This window comes from Giraffa tippelskirchi, chromosome 7 (genome assembly GCF_054371585.1).
Source record: "Giraffa tippelskirchi isolate mGirTip1 chromosome 7, T2T-mGirTip1v1.2.pri, whole genome shotgun sequence".
Lineage (NCBI taxonomy): Eukaryota > Metazoa > Chordata > Mammalia > Artiodactyla > Giraffidae > Giraffa > Giraffa tippelskirchi.
Genome location: NC_137281.1, coordinates 148459755 through 148477534, shown reverse-complemented (window position 1 = coordinate 148477534; position 17780 = coordinate 148459755). Strand labels below are relative to the sequence as shown.

Below are 17780 nucleotides of genomic sequence, written 5' to 3'. Positions count from 1 at the left end.
GCGCGCGGGGACCGGCGCGCTGCCCCTTCCGGCCCGCGGGCTCCGCTCGGCTCTTCGCGGCGGAGCTCGGCCTTCGGCTGTTTTCGGAGCTCCCGGCGGCGGGCGGCAGAGGCGCTGCGAGCGCGGGGTGCAGATGTCGGAGCCGCGGGCGGCTGAGGGGCCGGGCGTCTGGAGCCCCGCAGCCCGCCGAGGGTCGGCGCGCGGCCTCGGGGACGGCCCGGGAGTGGAGGGGAGCCAGGCGGCCGCCTCAGGTACGCAAGGCCGGGCGCCGGCGGGTGCGTGCCGCCGGCCTCGGGGCCCCGCGCTTCGGCGCGAGGCTCGGGCGAGCTCCGTCCCGCGATGTCTGGAGGAGCTGACCGGCCTGGGGGGAGCCCCTTCGCGCGCGGAGCCCCTGCCTCGGCTCCTGCCCGGGCCGCGACCCTCCTGCGCCCACCACCCCCATCCCGGCCGCTGCTATCCCCCGGGCTGGCCCTTCGCTCGAGATTATTTTCTACTTCTGTTTTCAAAATGCCTTAGTTCCTGCCCGCTTCCTTTCTTAGATCAGCCCCGATGGTAGTGACCGAGCTGTGCCCCCGGCGGCTCTTCAGCACACGCCCGCCCACTACTCCTTGGCTGCTGACCCCCGACCCCGCCGCCTTGGCTGTCCCGGGGTTTCTGGCTCCCCGTCCTGATCCTCACCTCTGTCTCAGGTCCCGACCTTTTTCCACGCGCCTCTCCGCCCCGCATCCGAAGAGGCAGCCTCGCCTTCATTTGTCCAGAATCCCATTTGCTCTAGCCTCCTTCCCCCACCGCCACCCCCCGCGCCCTGCACCCTGCACCTAGGCCCCCCGCACCTCACCTCGCATCCTTTTCTCTCCATCAAGAATGGGCGAGATGAAAAGCAGAGTTGGAAGTTATGTAGGCTCTGGGGTCTCTTTGAATGAACGTAGCGGCCAAGGCAGGAAATAACGGCCATGTAGGAAGGAACGTTGGCGACCTCCCTCATTCTCCGGGACCCTCTTCTTGTTCAGGAGACTTATCTCGTTTCTACCCACGCTAGTTTCCTCCGTTTGGATTGCTACATTGTCAGTGTTCGAAGGCGAAAGTGTCCTCCGATTGCACTTTTACCTTTCACGTCTCCTTATCTCTACACGGAATGCAACTGAAAAGATTCTCCTTTGAAATACAAAAGGGTAGGTGGGGAGAGAACTGGTTTCCCCAAGTAGCAAGTATAAATTAACTTACCAGTTCTGAAATTAAAATCAACCCCATTATAGTACAGGTGGTGCGATGGTGCCTGGGTTGGCGGCTGAATCTTTCATTTACCTGGGCAAGTTACTTTTCTATTTGTTTCCTCATCTGTAAACTGAAGGCACTGTAGTACCTGCCTGAAAGACTGCTGGGAGGGTTGCATAGACCAGTGTGTATGAGGCACTTGGTGCCTCGCCCAGGGTATGTATGATTACTGGTGTTACCCATTATTGTGAGAATAAGGTCTGTTTTTGCTCACCGAAACTCCACCTGCGGTCAGATGTGTATCTGAATGTGTATCTTCCAGCATGGTGACTTTCCTTGTCTTTTTCTTCTGTCCTAAATAGCTCCCATTTCCTAATGGGCCAAAGTACTTGGCCCATTACAATTGGTTACACTAATTGAACGCTTACTCTGTGCCACAATGTGGAAAAAGATTTCCACACACACCCCTTTGAATCACTCAGCTTTTTCCTTTTCATGTGACTTTATGTTCTCTTACTTTAAAACGTTTAACAATTTTTGGCTTTTTCCTTCTTATGAACTCTGATGCTTTGTAGTAAATCAGAAATTTTAAGCCTACTTTCTGCAAGATTGAGCAAGTGAACACTCAGAATGTCTCATTAACATCTGTCATTTGCATCTATCAATATTTATAAATTAAGGCTTTTTTTTACTTCCTCCTTAGATCTTTGTGGCAAATATACCCAAGCATTTTAAATATAAAGGCCTTAAGAATAGTCCAGAAATGTGTTGGAGGATAGTTGGTTTGTCTCTGAGTGTGTCTCCCCCCAGCCCACCCCTTGTAATTGGTTCCTGCATTCACATTTTCCTCCCAGGACTTGATAGAAATACTTATGATTACTTCCTTCCTCTCGCCCTCAGAAAGCAGGGTGAGTGTTGTTTTCTTTTATGTTGTGTAGGAGTTTGTTATTGTGGTCCAGAACAACCTCTTCCCCTTGAGGTAACATTTGTTGCTAATAAAATAGCTAATAAAATAATAGTAATGAGAGCTTACACTAAGTGAATGCTTACTCTGTGCCACAATGTGGAAAAAGATTTCCTTGTATTATCTGACTTAATCCTGTCAACAGTCATTTCCTCCCCATTTTACAGAGCAAGCTACAGCTGAGAGAGGTTGACTTGCCCAAGTTAGGTGTGGAGTTTTTGCCATCTGTAGGAAATTGTTACTTTGTTTTGATGAAGTTCCCAATAGTTTATTTATTTTTTGGCCATTAATCAAGCATTGATATTCTCGGGCAGGTGATGGTCTTTGCCATCAAGGGGTTTTTAGTTTGGTAAGATGAGAGTGCCCAGGAAGAAAAATCAACAATTCAAAACTTCATATAATTGGGTGTCTTCTATTGCAGTTATTTATGTGTGTACCCCCAAGAAGTCAGCTGGAGGATGGAGTTAGAGTCTATCTTGTCTATTTCCTGGAGCCCTTGATGTTGTGTCCTAGGTGCTCTGGAAATGCTTGCCAGATTGTTAGACATAGTCTCAACATATATAGAGATTTGAAAGAGCATCCAGTGCGTATCAAGAATGTTCTTTAGGTTAAAGCAGTGGTTCTCAACCAGGAGAGATTTTCCCTCTCCTAGGGGACATTTTGATTGTCACTTGGGTTGGGGAGGAGAGGAAGCGCCATTACTGAGATTCTGAGACTCAGAGACTTCCATCCATGTATAGGAAAGAAGTAAAATATTAGTCACTCAGTCGTGTCCAACTCTCTGCGACCCCATGAACTGTAGCCCACAAGGCTCCTCTGTCTGTGGAATTTTCTAGGTAAGAATACTGGAGTGGGTTGCCATTCCGTTCTCCAGGGAGTCTTTCCGACCCAGGGATCACAAACTGGGGTCTCCTGCTTTGCAGGCAGATTCTGTACTGGGTGAGCCACCAGGTAAACACCCTCCAGTGCACAGGACTGCCGCCACCACACAGAATTATCTGGCCCCAGGTGTCAGTAGTGCTGCTATCGAGAAATCCTGAATTAGAGTTAAGCTGGGTTTCCGAAGGGGTGTGGACAGCATGCATTTGCCTTAGCTCAGAGGTGTGTAGGCTTGGGAGCAAACTCAATACACTTCTTCAAATTAGGAGTTTGATTGAATCCTTGTGCTGCCTTCCTCTGGAAAATCATCCAATGAGTAAGCAATGGAGTAAGCAATAGAGACCTAAAAATGAAATCAAGAGGTTTCTGTCATCCTTTCTTAGAGGGAAAAGTGCAGTAAGAAATGAGATTGGACATGCAGTTGTTATTGAATTAAGGGTTTAGATGTCTCAGTGTGTCTTATTCTTTCAAAGCAGGAATTTATAATTATCCAGAATAACTGTGACTTGTTTTTTAAAAGTATTCTTGATAGAGAATAGCTTTTCAGGGTCTTCATATTTATCAGCTGAGGTTTTGGTTATGAAGTAAGAAAAATGTTGATGTTCTTCTGAAATAAGCTCTCCAGTGGTCATAGTGTTCTTGTTACTTTATGAACTGTGATTATTTTTAATAATCTTTTATTTGGGGCACCTGGGTCCTTCAATTCCCAAGAGGAGAGAGTGCGCACTCTTTATAGAGTGAAACTCTGAGGCATACATTACATCATCACTTAAGAACAGGTCTTTTCATTCTTTCTTTTTTTTTTTTTTTGTAGTTTAGGGAGCTTTGGGGAAAATAAAGGGCAAAGTCTGTTATAATCTTGAAGTCAGCAGTAGAACTTGGTCTGGTGTATATGACCCTGAGAACTATCAATGCATGTAGACCGTCAAGGACTGCAAACAAGTCAGGTGAACTTGAACTTGTTTGTTATTCTTACGTAGAATTTAGAGCAGTGCAATAAGTCTTTCTGCAGTTTTGGAAATGTTGCTTATGTGTGGCTATTTCAATTTCAATTACAAATTTAAAATTGGTAGTTATTGTGTTGGATGGAGCAAAAGAGGGGATGTCCATGCCAAAGAGTCCCTATGGTTTTGGAGTTTCTATTGTAGTTTTATAGCAAAAGAGTATAAATTTCTTCTGCCTGTGGTTATTTCTTTTTTTTACAGCAGTTGTGTTTTCATGCTGTTGAGGTGGTCAATTTAGTCCCGTCATAATCCTGTTTGTAACGGTACAACCAAGGTTTGTAATCTGAATGACCATGGAGTGTGTCCCACTCCCAAGGGCTAAGGAAAAACTGGATCACATGGACGTGGTCTCTGGATTTGGCTGGACTCTAAACTCAGCTGGTTTCTTTTCCTTTAAGCTTCTTGAGTCTATAACCACGTAACCTGCTTTTGGTTCCTCTGTAGTTGAATCTAAGAGGTTAGGCTAATTATCTCTTTGCCGCCTGTTTAGTGAAGGGGAAGTCCTATGAGACCTATTCTGAAGAACCCTGACCTGATATTCAAATACTTTAGAAAAAGCCGGCGTTTTGGTTCTCTTTGTAGAGAAAATGCAAAGTACACACTACATTTAAACACTACATTTAAATCTGTAGCATGACCAGAATGTCTAAAACCTTATTCTGGTAACATAGAGAGAAAACATATTTTTTAAATTGTCAGATATAAAATAAATTATTTTAAGAAAATTTCTTTTTTCCTTCTCAGTTTTGCTTTAAAGGCTGTCAATTCAAAATTGAGTTATTCTCTCTCTCTCTTTTTCGTTCTTAGTTTTTTTGGTCGCACCATGCGGCATGCAGGATCTTAGTTCCCCAACCAGTGAAGTGGAAGCTTGGAGACTTAACTACTGGACTGCCAGGGAAGTCCCTCAAAATTGAGTTATTCTTTTTTAAAATTGTTTTTGGCTGAGCCACGTAGCTTGTGGGATCTTAGTTCTCTGACCGGGGATTGAACCTGGTCCTCAGGCAGTGAAAGCAATAAGTCTTAACCACTGGACCACCAGGGAATTCCCTAAAATTGAATTATTCTTGAGTTTCCAGTTTCCTCTTTCTGTTCATTGTTTCCAAGACTTTGGCCTTTCAGGTACCACAGTCAGAATTTTTGCCACGTTAGAAAATACATTCTAATGGTTATTGTTTTTTCTTTAAATTGATGTTTAAAATGTTATTTGTTCCATTCTAAATAATACTCATGATATTACTAGTTTGATGCATCAGTTTTCCTGAGACATATGAAAATAAATACCATTAAAATAAAAAACATTGTCCTAAGTGCCATCTACGGAGAAGGCAATGGCATCCCATTCCAGTACTCTTGCCTGGAAAATCCCATGGACGGAGGAGCCTTGTAGGCTACAGTCCATGGAGTCGGGAAGAGTCGAACATGACCGAGCGACTTCACTTTCACTTTTCCCATTCATGCACTGGAGAAGGAAATGGCAACCCACTCCAGTATTCTTGCCTGGAGAATCCCAGGGACGGGGGAGCCTGGTGGGCTGCCGTCTGTGGGCTGCACAGAGTCGGACACGACTGAAGCGACTTACCAGCAGCAGCAGCAAGTACCATCTAAATTTGCAACATTTGTCCTGGTTTCTCTGTTCTCTTCTAGGAACACTTGTAGAATCGGTCTACATTTGGCTGACATAGTAAAAGCTATACTAGAGAGAAATTGGCTTTTTCTTCTTTATAGTGTTCTTAACTTTACTAAATAAATTTGGAAAGCCTAAAAAGCTGTGTTTGTAATTGTTTTCTTTCTCTTTAAAACAGGACTGCATCTTCAACACTTTAAACTTCTGGAAATAAACATATATTTCTTCTTTTCTTCCTGCCTGCCTCTTTAAATCCAATTACAAGTTATTTTACCAGTAGTTCTTACATAATTTAGTGAATATCTTTAACCTTAAAAATCAAAAGCAGTATCTCTTTTCACTCTTTTCCCCTGCATACATTAAGTTGTTCAGATGCTATGGGAAGTGGCTTTTCACGTATGAAAGATGCTCAGCCTAACTCATTCTGAGGAAAGTGGAAATCATAACTCTGTTGGGTAGTTTGATATCTCACTCTTGATAAGGGTGTGCAGAAACAGACACTTTCATGCATTGCTGAAGGGGGTGGAAATTGGTACAAATGCTATGGAGGGCAATTTGTCAATATCTTTCAGAATTACAATATATGTCCTTATTGACCCATTTTTCCCAGAAGTTTATCCTATAGATCACACACCTGTTTAATTAAAGCAAATACAAGTTTATTATAGCATTGCTTGTAATGGTGAAAGATTGGAAAAAACATAAATGTCCATCAATAGGGAACTGGTTAAATGAATTATAGAATACACTGCCAATGAAATATTAACCATCTGTGGAAAGGAATGAGGGAGTTTGTTATATATAGTTACAGAAAGGTCTCTGAGATATAAGTGGGGAAAACAAAGCATGTGTTAGGACGTCTAGTATGTCCATTATTTGGGTGAAAAGGTATATATATATATTTTTCTTTTTATACACACACACTTTTTTAATGTAAAATATTTCTGGAAGACTACATAAAACTTAAAAACATTGGAGGTAGGGACTGAGAATGGAGGAAGTTTTCACTGTATACCTTTATGGTTTTTGAATTTTGAATAATGTGCATATATTATGTATTCAGACAAACTATACACAGCATGTCAAGAGATTCTTCACTGTGTTTATTTTGTAAGTTACAGCCGTTCTACATATCTCTTTTTGCCTTTTTGGCCATTAGGAACTGACCTCTTCTGGACTTTTTTCTCTCAGATGAAGTTTCTATAAAGTACAGTTTGCAAATCTCCTTAGGGATTATTTTCAAGTAATTCTTTTTAAATTGAAGTATAGTTGATGTATAATACACAGGTTACAGGTATACAATATAATGATTCATAATTTTTAAATGTTATACTCCATTTATAGTTATTATAAAATATTTGCTATGTTCCCCATGTTGCACAATATATCCTTGTTAGCTTATTTTATTATGTGACTCTTTAAACCCACCTCTGTCTTCCTTTGTTGTGCTGTGCTGTGCTTAGTCTCTCAGTCGTGTCCAGCTCTTTGTGACCCCATGGATGTGGCCCGCCGGGCTCCTCTGTCCATGGGATTCTCCAGGCAAGAAGACTGGAGTGGGTTGTCATGCCCTCCTCCAGGGGATCTTCCCAAACCAAGGATCAAACCGAGGTCTCCCGCATTGCAGGCAGATTCTTTACCATCTCAGCCACCAGGGAAGCCTTATTTTTGTGCTAATTTTCATTTCTGTCTTAAAATTCAATGTTATCGAAGTATTCATTATGACTCACTACTTACAGAGGCTTATACTGTTTTCCAGTGACAGACAGAAGGCAGACTTTTAAAGTTACTATTTTGTTTCCATTTTATTCGCTAAGGTATCTTCAAACTGAAAAAGGAGGAGGCAATGCAGGTTTCTGTTTTGAGTAATGGCAGACTAGATAATTGGGGTTAGTTCTCCCACTGGAGACAATTAGGAAATAATTATCGAAATATAAATATCTTCTTGAAGATCCTGGAGAGCAGTGAACTACTCAGATAATGAAAGATTATTAGACTATGATACATGTGAGGGCAGAGAGAGAGAGAGAGGACCGAGGATGAGAGTCCAATTTGGGGTTCTTCTCTCCTCTGAGAGGATATGCTGGATTCGTAAGTGGACAGGCTGAATGGCAAGACTGTGAAAGTATGTCTCTGAATTAAAGCAACAGGGATTAATCAAGTAGGGGGAACCCTGGTGAACCCCTATTTCTCTGGGCTAGAACCATGAACGGCTATGTTCTAGAAGTAAGGATAAGTTAGTAGGAGGCCATTGTAGAGACTATAGCTCAGCTTCAGAAACATCAAAGTTCATGAAATTGGGTTAAGATAACCCTATGGTGTTAGCGTCCCCTCATTAAGGAAAAAGCAAAGGCAAATCTTTTCTGAAGGGTCACTGTAGTCTTCAAATTATTTTGACAAACAGTTTTGTGAGACAGTTTCTGGCATGTATCAGAAATGACCAGATGCATGAAAAGACACAATCTGAACAAAAATCAAACAATGAGTAAAACTGGATCCACAGGAACATCAGATTTCAGAGTTAACAGATACAGGCTTTAAAATTACAATTAAAAATTGTACTTACTGTGTTCAAGGAGATAAAAGAGAAGCTTGAGAAATTTGGCAGAAAATTGAAATTTATAAAAATAGAACCAATTAGTAATTCTGTAACTGAAAAATACAGATGAAAATGAAGAACTCTGTTGATAGATTTAACAATAAGTTATTACACCTGAAGAGAGAATAGTGGACTGGAAGAAAGGTCAGAAGAAAATATGTAAAATAAAACAGTGGAAAATTCAGGAAAGATGTAAGAGACATAGAGGATGTGGTGAAAAGTCTTAACATTTATACAGTTGGAGTCCTAGAAGGTAAGGAGGTCAAGAATGGACAGAAGAAATGTTTGATGAGATAATGGCTGTGAATTTTCCAAAACTAATGGAATCTACAGATTCATAAAGCCTTGTATACCCCAAGCAGGGGTATATAAGTGACAGTAGGTACACGTTAAATTAAAACTGCTATAAAAACAAAGCAAAGACAAAATATTACAAGTAGCCAGAAAAAAATTACAGTTTGCCTTCAAAGGAATAGTAATTAGACTGACATCTGACTTATGCACAGAGCAGTGAAAGCTAGATTATCTTTAGAATACTGACAGAAAATAACTACCAATATAGAATTTTTCTCAGTGAAAATAGTCTTCAAGAATGAAGGTGAAATAAAGATATTTTCAGGCAATTAAAACCAGGATTTATTACCTATAGGTAACTATATTCTTTAGGAAAAATCAAAATGATTCCAGATGAAAAGGAAATTGCACTTTAATGTCCCTTTTTAACATAGATGGAAAAAGTCATTAGCAAATATTAGCAGACTGAATCCAGCCTTATGTATGACCAAGGTGGGGTTTTCCAGAAATGCAAAGTTGTTTTAACATTTTTTTAAAAAGTCTGCTGTATAATCACCATTTTTGTACAGTAAAGGATTAAAATTGACAGTTTAATAGCAGCAGAAAAAAAAAAGTGGTAAAATTCAGCCTCTACTTATGATTCAAAACTCTTAGCAAACCTAGGATTAAAAGGAAACTTTCTTAATTGGATAAAGCATATCTACAAAAACCCCACAAGCAGCATTAAACTTAATGGGGAAATTTGAAAGTTTTCCTTTTAAGATTAGGAATAGGACAAGGTTGTCCACTCTCACCACTTGCTTTTCATCATTTTACTGAATGTTCTCGCTAGAACAGTCAGGCAAGAAAAAGAGAATATATGAGGATTTTAAAGGAATCCTATTGAACCTGTTGTTTGCAGATAATGACTGTGTACACAGAAAATCAAAAAGAGTCTATAGATAATTTATCAAATTAATAAGTTTGTCCAAATTGTTGAGTATAGGCCAATATGCAAAATTCCATTGCATTCATGTATACTAGCAAAGAAGTTAAAAAATACATATATATGTATATATAATTTAGCGTAAAGAAAGTTCAAATACGTAGGAATAAACCTCATAAAATATATGTAAAAACTTTATGCAGAAGATTATATTATTATTGAGAGACATTAAAGAATATCTAAGTAAATGGAAGAATGTATCATATTCTCAGTTTGGAAGACTCCATATTGTGAAGATGTCAATTCTCCCCAACTTGATTTATGGGTAAAATGCAATCCCAATAAAAATCCTAGCAAGGTTCTGGTGGGCTTTTAGGGTGGAGTTTGACAAGCTGGATCTAAAATATATATATATATAGAAATGAAAGGCCATAAAATTGCCAAGACACTTAGGTAAGAACAACAGATGGTAAGGTTTGTTCTATCATGTATCAAGACTTTTAAAAAATTTTATTGGGACCTCCCTGGTGGTCCAGTGGTTAAGACTCCATGCATCCACTGCAGGGGGCACAGGTTGGATTCCTGGTCAGGGAACTAAGATCCCACATGCCACGTGGCTCGGGCAAAAGAAAACATAAATGGATTAAGGCTTTTACAGAACAGCCCAATAGGCCCTAGGAATAGAATAAAAGCCTGGAAACAAAATCTTTGATTTGCAACAAAGGTTGTACTGTGGAGTAGTGGAGAAGAAATGATAAGTGTTGCCAGTGAAACTGAATATCCTGAGAAAACAAAGGAAAGGGAAGAAGAACACTTCATCCTGATCTCATACACCATAAACACAAATCAACTCCAGTTGGATTGTAGATCAAAATGTGAAAAGAACCACAATAAACTCCTAGAAGATAATCTAGGAGAATATTTTCTTGATCTCAGTGTAGGGAAAGGTATCTTAAATAGGACACACAAACACTCATAAAGGAAAAGATTGATAAATTTTGAATTAAGAACTTTGGTTCATCAAAGAACAGCATTAAAAGAGTAAAAAGGTAAATCACAGAGTAGAAGCAGGTGTTTATAACACATATAATTGATAAAACTTTGTATAGAGAACTCATAAATACTAAAAAGACTGTTCAGCTCGCAGCTTGTGGCTTGGAGGAGGCCAAGGTGTGCCTTTCTTTGGCTGTCCCTGACCCAAGTTCAGCTGACACCAGCTGCCTGGACGCCACAATCCCTTGTTTCTCCTTTTTGCTTGATGCATCACTTTCTGTCTCTGACCGTTGTCTGCTTAGCCATCTGCTTTTGTATGGCCTGTGAAGGCTTCTCTCGAAAGGTAGGCTCAGTCCCTGACCCAGCTGAGGCTCTTCACAGAGACTCAGCTGAGTCTGTTTTAGTCTCTGGTATCAACCCCAGATTTTGGGGAGGAGAACTGGACACTTTGGGGCAAATGTTCACCCCAAAACAATGGCCAGCATTATGTTCCTTGGTCACAGGATTGCCCCTTCAAGGCTGTGGACAGGGGAAGTTCTTTTTTTTTAATAATTAAAAAAAAATTTATATATTTATTTTTGGCTGTGCTAGGTCTTTGTTGCTGTGCAGGTTTTCTGTAATTGTGGTAAGCAGGGACTTCTCTCTAGTTGTGGTGTGCGGGCATCTCATTGCAGTGGTTTTTCTTGTTGCCAAGCATGGGCTTTAGGCATGTGGGCTTCAGTACTTGTGGTACATGGGCTCAGTAGTTGCAGCTCCCGGGATCCAAGGCACAGGCTCAGTAGTTGTGGCGCACGGTCTTAGTTGCTCTGCGGCACATGGGATCTTCCCGGACCAGGGATAGGACCCAGGTCTGGTGCATTGGCAGGTGGATTCTTTACCACTGAGCCACCAAGGAAGCCCTGGAGAAAGTTCTTAAGAGTTGTAAACATCTCTAATATAACATCATTCTCTGTGTAAGAGTGAAAGATTTGAAACAATCTGTAGCTCTAATAGTAGAGGGTTGAGGATTGGTTAAAGAAATTATGGTACAGCATATGGGATAATATACAACTGTTTAAAATTATTTTTTCAGCCCCAGGAATTCCCAGGGGATCCAGTGATTAGGACTCCAAGCTTTCACTGCCAAGGGCACAGAGTTCAATCTCTGATTGGGGAACTAAGATCCCACAATGTGACCCTCCCAAAAAATTTCTTTTCTTTAGTGTGATTTTATTGACACTGAAAAATTTTCATAAATAATGTTCACTAATACTAGGTACATGTCATTTCAGAAATATAAGTATATAAACATAATTTGTATATAAATATTTATATAACATATACACATATAAATATTACATATACATTTTTATTTGTACTGAACCCTAGAATAAGAAGCTTTGAAACATTAATGGAATAGTTCATGAAAGACTGTATTAATACCTGAGCTAGTAGGTACTACAGTCCAACAGATCAACTCATGGTACAGAATTGTCCATTAGAACCTGTGGTCTTCATGCCCCATATGAACTTGATGGCTGTGGATAGAGGGGGAATATATAAATATATAGATATATACATGTATATGTTTATCTATATATATACGTACACATGTACCATGTACATGTATATATGCATATATTTCTGAAAGGACATGCACCAGAATGTTAACAATGGTTATTTTTGTCTAGTGGGATTGTGTTTGGTTGTTCTTTTTTATTTGTTTTCTGTGTTTCCTGATTCTTCTACACTGAATAATGGATTATTTGTATATTAAAGTCTGGAAGGTAATTGCAAAATGTTTTCTTACCTGTATTTAACTTGTTATACAATGAGCAAACCACGTGTTTGTGTCATTTCAACACTCTGTGCTATGCTTAGTCGCTCAGTCATGTCCGACTCTTTGTGACCCCACGGACTGTAGCCTGCCAGGCTCCTCTGTCCATGGAATTCTCCAGGCAAGACTACTGGAGTGGGTAGCCTATTGCTTTTCCTGGGGATCTTCCCAACCCAGGAATCAAACCAGGATCTCCTGCATTGCAGGTAGATTCTTTACCATCTGAGCTACCAGGGAAGCCCTTCAGCAGTGTAATTTAAAATAGATAACATGGATAGTTAAAGTTCTGCATTTAAGTTAAAAATTTTCCAAAAATCTGTTTCAAAAATAGAGCCTCAGAGAAGCTAAGCTTGGAATAAGTTTATTTTTATAAGCCCTTGGAGAGCTCGATTGATTTATTTAGGCCAGCGGGGTAAGTTTGCAGTTAAAAAAATCTAGTGCCTAGTTAATATATTACATCAAGAAATACCGTGTCCTTATTAAGAGATGATTGTGTCAGTGTACCCTGCATGGTTTAGAACACATATGAAAAAGTTGTCCATTTTAGCTCTTTACTTGCAGTGGAACAAAGAGGAACAACAAAATGAGGCCGGCACTGCCAGAGGTTGTCTGAGGGCTGATGGAGAGAACTAGAGATGGTTGGCCTGGGAAGGAGCTTGCAGGAAATGTGATAGCAGGCTGTAAATATTTGAAAGGATATTGTGGGGAGTAGTGATCGAAGAGCAGAATTTATTAGGAAGCAAATTTTACTTAGGTCAACATAGGAAAGAGCTTTGTATTCTCATTATCTCTTGGTAAAAAGGGCCTCTTCTCAGACTGCTGGACCCTGGGGAACAGACTGGGGACTTTTGTCTTAGACCCAATTCCTTTGTTGAGAGGTGTGAGAAAACCTTAGTCCTCCTCCTGTGTTTCTCCTTTCCTTTGTCGCGCCCCCACGCTCCCAACACTTCTGACCCTAGATGTATGGAGTACTTTCTCATGCACTTAGCAATTCTGCAACACCACCTGGGTGTCCTACAGTTGAACTCAATGTTAAACACTCTCTACCTGGAGATAGTGTCAGACCCCAGTGGCTGAGGGCTCAGGCCTACGGGACTGCTCCCACCCCGCTTCAAGTGCCAAACAGCAGTAGTAGGTCCCCAGGTTACCCACAACTTCCCATCAGACGTGATTACAAAGTAGAGGTTCCCATGATCTCCTCCCTCTTGGATTTGATTATTTGCTAGAACAAGTCAGAGAACTCAAAGAAACACTTATGTTTACCAGTTTATTAAAAGATATGGTAAAGGTTACAGATGAACAGTCAGATACAGAGGGCGAGGTCTGGGAGGGTCCCAGACAGAGGAGCTTCTGTCCCCGTGAAGCTGGGGTGGAGACATGTTCACTGAACTGGCAGCTCTCCAGAGCCAGTACTTTTGGGATTTTAATGGGGGCTTCATAATATAAGTGTGATCAATCACTGACTCCATCTCCAGTCCCTCTCCTCTCTCAGGAGAGTGGATGGTGGGGCTGAAAATCCCACACTTCTAACCATGGCTTGGTCTTTCTGGTTACCAGCCCCCGTCCAGGAGCCCAAGAGTCACCTCATTAGAACAGGAGACACTTATCACCCAGGAAACTCCACAAGATTAAGGAACTCTGTGTCAGGAACCAAAGTCAAAGACCAAATATTAGAACAAAAGGTAACTCCTAGTGGTCTAATCACTTAGGGAATTGAAAGGTTTTAGTTCCGTGCCAGCAACTAGAGGCAGAAAGTAATATATGTATGTATTTTCTCTTATCTCACAGGAAATTTGGTCGCAAAAGCTCTAAGGTCTTTCCACTTATGAGTTGACAAAAAAAAAAAAAAACCTGATCCTATTCACATACAAAAATAGAGACAAAAGTTGAATCACAAATATTTGCTTGTCATTTATACTTTTATATTGCTACCAAACTCTGAAATTTTCAGTGTTTGAGGTTTATGTCAATGAGTTGTATTTTATATTGAGAAGTGAACTTTGGGCTTCCGGTTCTTGCTGTCTTTACTAGAGGAGGTTCACCAGGGGTTATCTAAACACACTGAACCAAATGCTTTTCTGAGTGCTCACAGAAAGGCTAAATGTATACACCGTAAAACTTGGTAGCACCTAATGGTTACAGTTAATTGCCTGGGCTTGCATCCTCTCTGTGCTTTCCTTTGCTTGCTTGCAAAGTGGCAATGATAGTATCCGCCGTAGGCTTGTTGTGAACCTCGTCTTCATAGCACATTTCGCCTATGTTTTCCTTGAGGATGCCCAGCAGCTACTCAGTAAGTCATTGGTGAGTGAGTAAAGGAATGAAATGACAAAAGTCCTTTACCTTATCCTGAATACAGCGATGTGAACTGGTCGAATGCAGAGGTGGCACTCTCTGCTTTGGCACTGAATTCCAGTTCATTTCATTCTACATTCCATTCTGTCCTTCATGTTCTACCTAATATAACCATTTGGTGTCTGTGAAATGTGATCCTTGAATTAGGATTAATTTTGTGGGGACTTGTGTTGGGAAATGACTTTTTTTTTTTAATGACTGGGTTATAACCGTCTTGAGAATTCTTAGATATGAAGACTTGAGTAATTTATGTGCTGGGCCTCCCAGAGTATAAAGTTTATGCCTAGAATATTTTTAGAAAGAGCAAGTTAGTTGAAACTGCCAGGTTTTTTTTTTTTTTAAGATACAAGATAATTTTGATTGTGTTCCCTCTCGAATATTGAATTTTTCTTCCCATGATTTTCCAGAGAATGAAGATCTAGAAAACACCAAGGTCACCTCTCTAGCAGCTTCTGCCTCTGACCCAGAGCCCCATTCCTCACCCTACAGGTAGGGACTGCAACTACTTTGGATATTATGCCTCTTGGGGTTTTATCATCTGAGGTCGTAATTGATGAAAGAAGTAAACAGCGACTTCAAGGGGGAAGACAAGTTGAAGTAAAGGGTATGGAGTGTTTTGTCGTTAATTAATCAATCCTTAAGCATGTTAGGGCTTCCATTGGCTCAGCCGTAAAGAATCCGCCTGCAGTGCAGGAGATTCTTACAGGAGATACCGGTTTGATCCCTGGCTCTGGAAGATCCCCTGGAGGAGGAACTGGCAACCCAATCCAGTGTGCTTGCCAGAAGAATCCCATGGACAGAGGAGCCTGGCGGGCTACAGTCCATAGAATTGCAAAGAGTTGGACATGACTGAGCGACTGAACAACAACAACGAAGTGTGTTTAGGGGCAATGTCAGGTCTGTCTCAGGTTATAAAATTTTCTTTTACTCTCAGAGAATAAAACTCTAACAAATAGTGTAGTATCTTCATTTATCTCCTCTTGAAGACCAGGTTCAAATGTTAAAATATTTAGAAATAGATTTAGACTTTCAAGAGAATGTGTGTTTGGTTTTTACCCATAAAATTCACACACACGCAGAAGTACAGCATTGGAGGCAGGTTTTCATTGTGTAGTTTTAAGATTAAATCATGGTGATGATCTTCAGATTATCATTCTTAATTTCCCACTCCACCCATCTCATTCACCTGCCATCACTGGTATCAGAGTATATAGCAGAAAGGGGATAGTAGTACTGAGTCCTGGAATAAGTGGAAGCCATGCAATATCATTGGAATAATTAATGAAAAACTATACTGCACTAGTGGGTATTATAGTCCAGCTGATCAGCTCATGGTATAGTATTGGCCAATAGAATCTGTGGTCTCCATGCCCCACCCAAAGTTGACAGCTTGGGGTGGGGGAATGTCAAGTTTTTTTTGGGGGGGCACACCACATGGCATGCAGGATCTCAGTTCCTCGACCAGGGATTGAACCTTAGTCCCCTGTAGTAGAAGTGCGGAATCTTAACCACTGGACCACCAGGGAAGCCCTCCATGATATTTTTAAAATACTATTTCTTAAGTAGAAATTCTTTCTTCCTATCTTTGTATATGAAATAAAACTTTTTCCTCCAGAACTCAGACAATGGAAGATAATAATGATTACTGTAATTATAATAGAGTTGGTGATAATAATATAATAGCCACTTTGTTTTGAATATCTCCCTGTAATAATGATGATAAAATCTTGTGTGTTAGTCGCTCAGTCATATCCAACTCTTTATGACCCCATGGACTGTAGCCCGCCAGGCTCTTCTGTCTGTGGAATTCTCCAGGCAAGAATACTGGAGTGGGTTGCCATTTCCTTCTCCAGGGGGTCTTCCTGACCCAGGAATCGAACTCAGGTCTCCTGCATTGCAGGTGGATTCTTTATCATCTGAGCCACCAGGGAAGCCCCGAATAAAATCTTACTTTTTACTTGTTTGCTCAGTACTGAGCTAGGTGTTTAAATGTGTTATCTAATTTAATCCTTGTAAGAAACCTAATGAAATAAGTATTTTTTTTTAAGATGAGGAAAATGAAACAGTGAATGTAGTAATTTGCCCAAGTTCACAGTTTTAGTTTTGTTTGCTCTAAAGCTTATTCTCATAAGTAGCAATAGAAGAGTTTTGAGTTCTATGCTTAGAGCTACTAGGTTATTACATATAAGGATCCTTTTGGAAGACATAGTCTCCTCAAGGCATGATTGAAAAAAAGTGTTCGTCGCTCAGTCGTGTCCAGCTCTTTGCAACCCTATAGACTGTTGCCTTCTAGGCTCCTCTGTCCATGGATTTCTCCAAGCAAGAATACTGGAGTGGGTTGCCATGCCCTTCTCTAGGGGATCTTCCTGACCCAGGGATTGAACCCAGGTCTCCAACATTGCAGGCAGATTCTTTACCACTGAGCCACCAGAGAAAGTGATAGTTCATGTTCTCAGCAAATCCCCTGAGGAGAATGTCTTCTGTCCTTCCATTTTCCTGCTACCACCTTTGTTCTGCACATGTTGATTTGTAGGATCCTTGGGAAATAGCTTTTGGTACAGAACTGATTTCTTTTTCCTCTTAAGAGTAAATGAATATTTTGAGTGAAGAATATAGAATATTCTTAGAAAAAGGGAGATAAATTGTTCAAGTTTTTTTTCTAAGATCTAGTGTGTGAAGAAAAGAAATCCAGCGAGTATGATGCCTGAAGTCCGGTGTTTGTGTTTTGTATATTTTAGCAATGGAAATGGCACAGCTCTGTCTTTTCTAGTGAGGCTGGCCGTCTGAGCTGGCTCTCCCTCCCTTCGGGATGGCCTCCCTGCTCTGGATTAGCATAAACCAGAAGGCTTACAGTGGGTGTTTTTCCCTTACATGGTTTATCATCAGCATCAAGTGATTTGCAATTTATTTTTCCCCAAATACCCTTCACTAATTCTTTAGAGCATAAAATGCTAATGTGAATATTAAATTTATGTAGCTGTTGCATGTCCTGTTTAAAATATTTTTCTAAATAAGCAGAACCATATTTGTGCAAAGGAGCATGCACAAAGGCACAAGAGAGACTATATTTTAGAGGCCATACACAGTAAGCTCGGGCTGATGGTCAGATTAACTGTTG

At 40.7% G+C, this 17780-nt stretch overlaps 1 protein-coding gene across 6 annotated transcripts in view; it reads left to right on the top strand.

Annotated features, from left to right (window-relative positions):
- Positions 1-100: 100 nt before the first annotated feature.
- TMED8 (transmembrane p24 trafficking protein family member 8) overlaps positions 101-17780 on the top strand; it is a 28513-nt gene continuing 10833 nt past the window's right edge. For 4 of the 6 annotated variants that reach the window (XR_014059605.1, XM_081510543.1, XM_081510542.1 and 1 more), the window contains exons 1-2: positions 101-251; positions 15070-15151. Coding sequence is in view for 4 of the 6 variants with exons in the window: in XM_081510543.1 (XP_081366669.1) it covers positions 134-251; positions 15070-15151 (200 nt within the window). In the remaining 2 variants the exon portion in view is untranslated. Of the gene's footprint in view, positions 252-393; positions 1173-13867; positions 13993-15069; positions 15152-17780 lie in introns of those variants that run through there. The other 2 variants (XM_081510544.1, XM_081510545.1) reach the window with 2 other exon arrangements.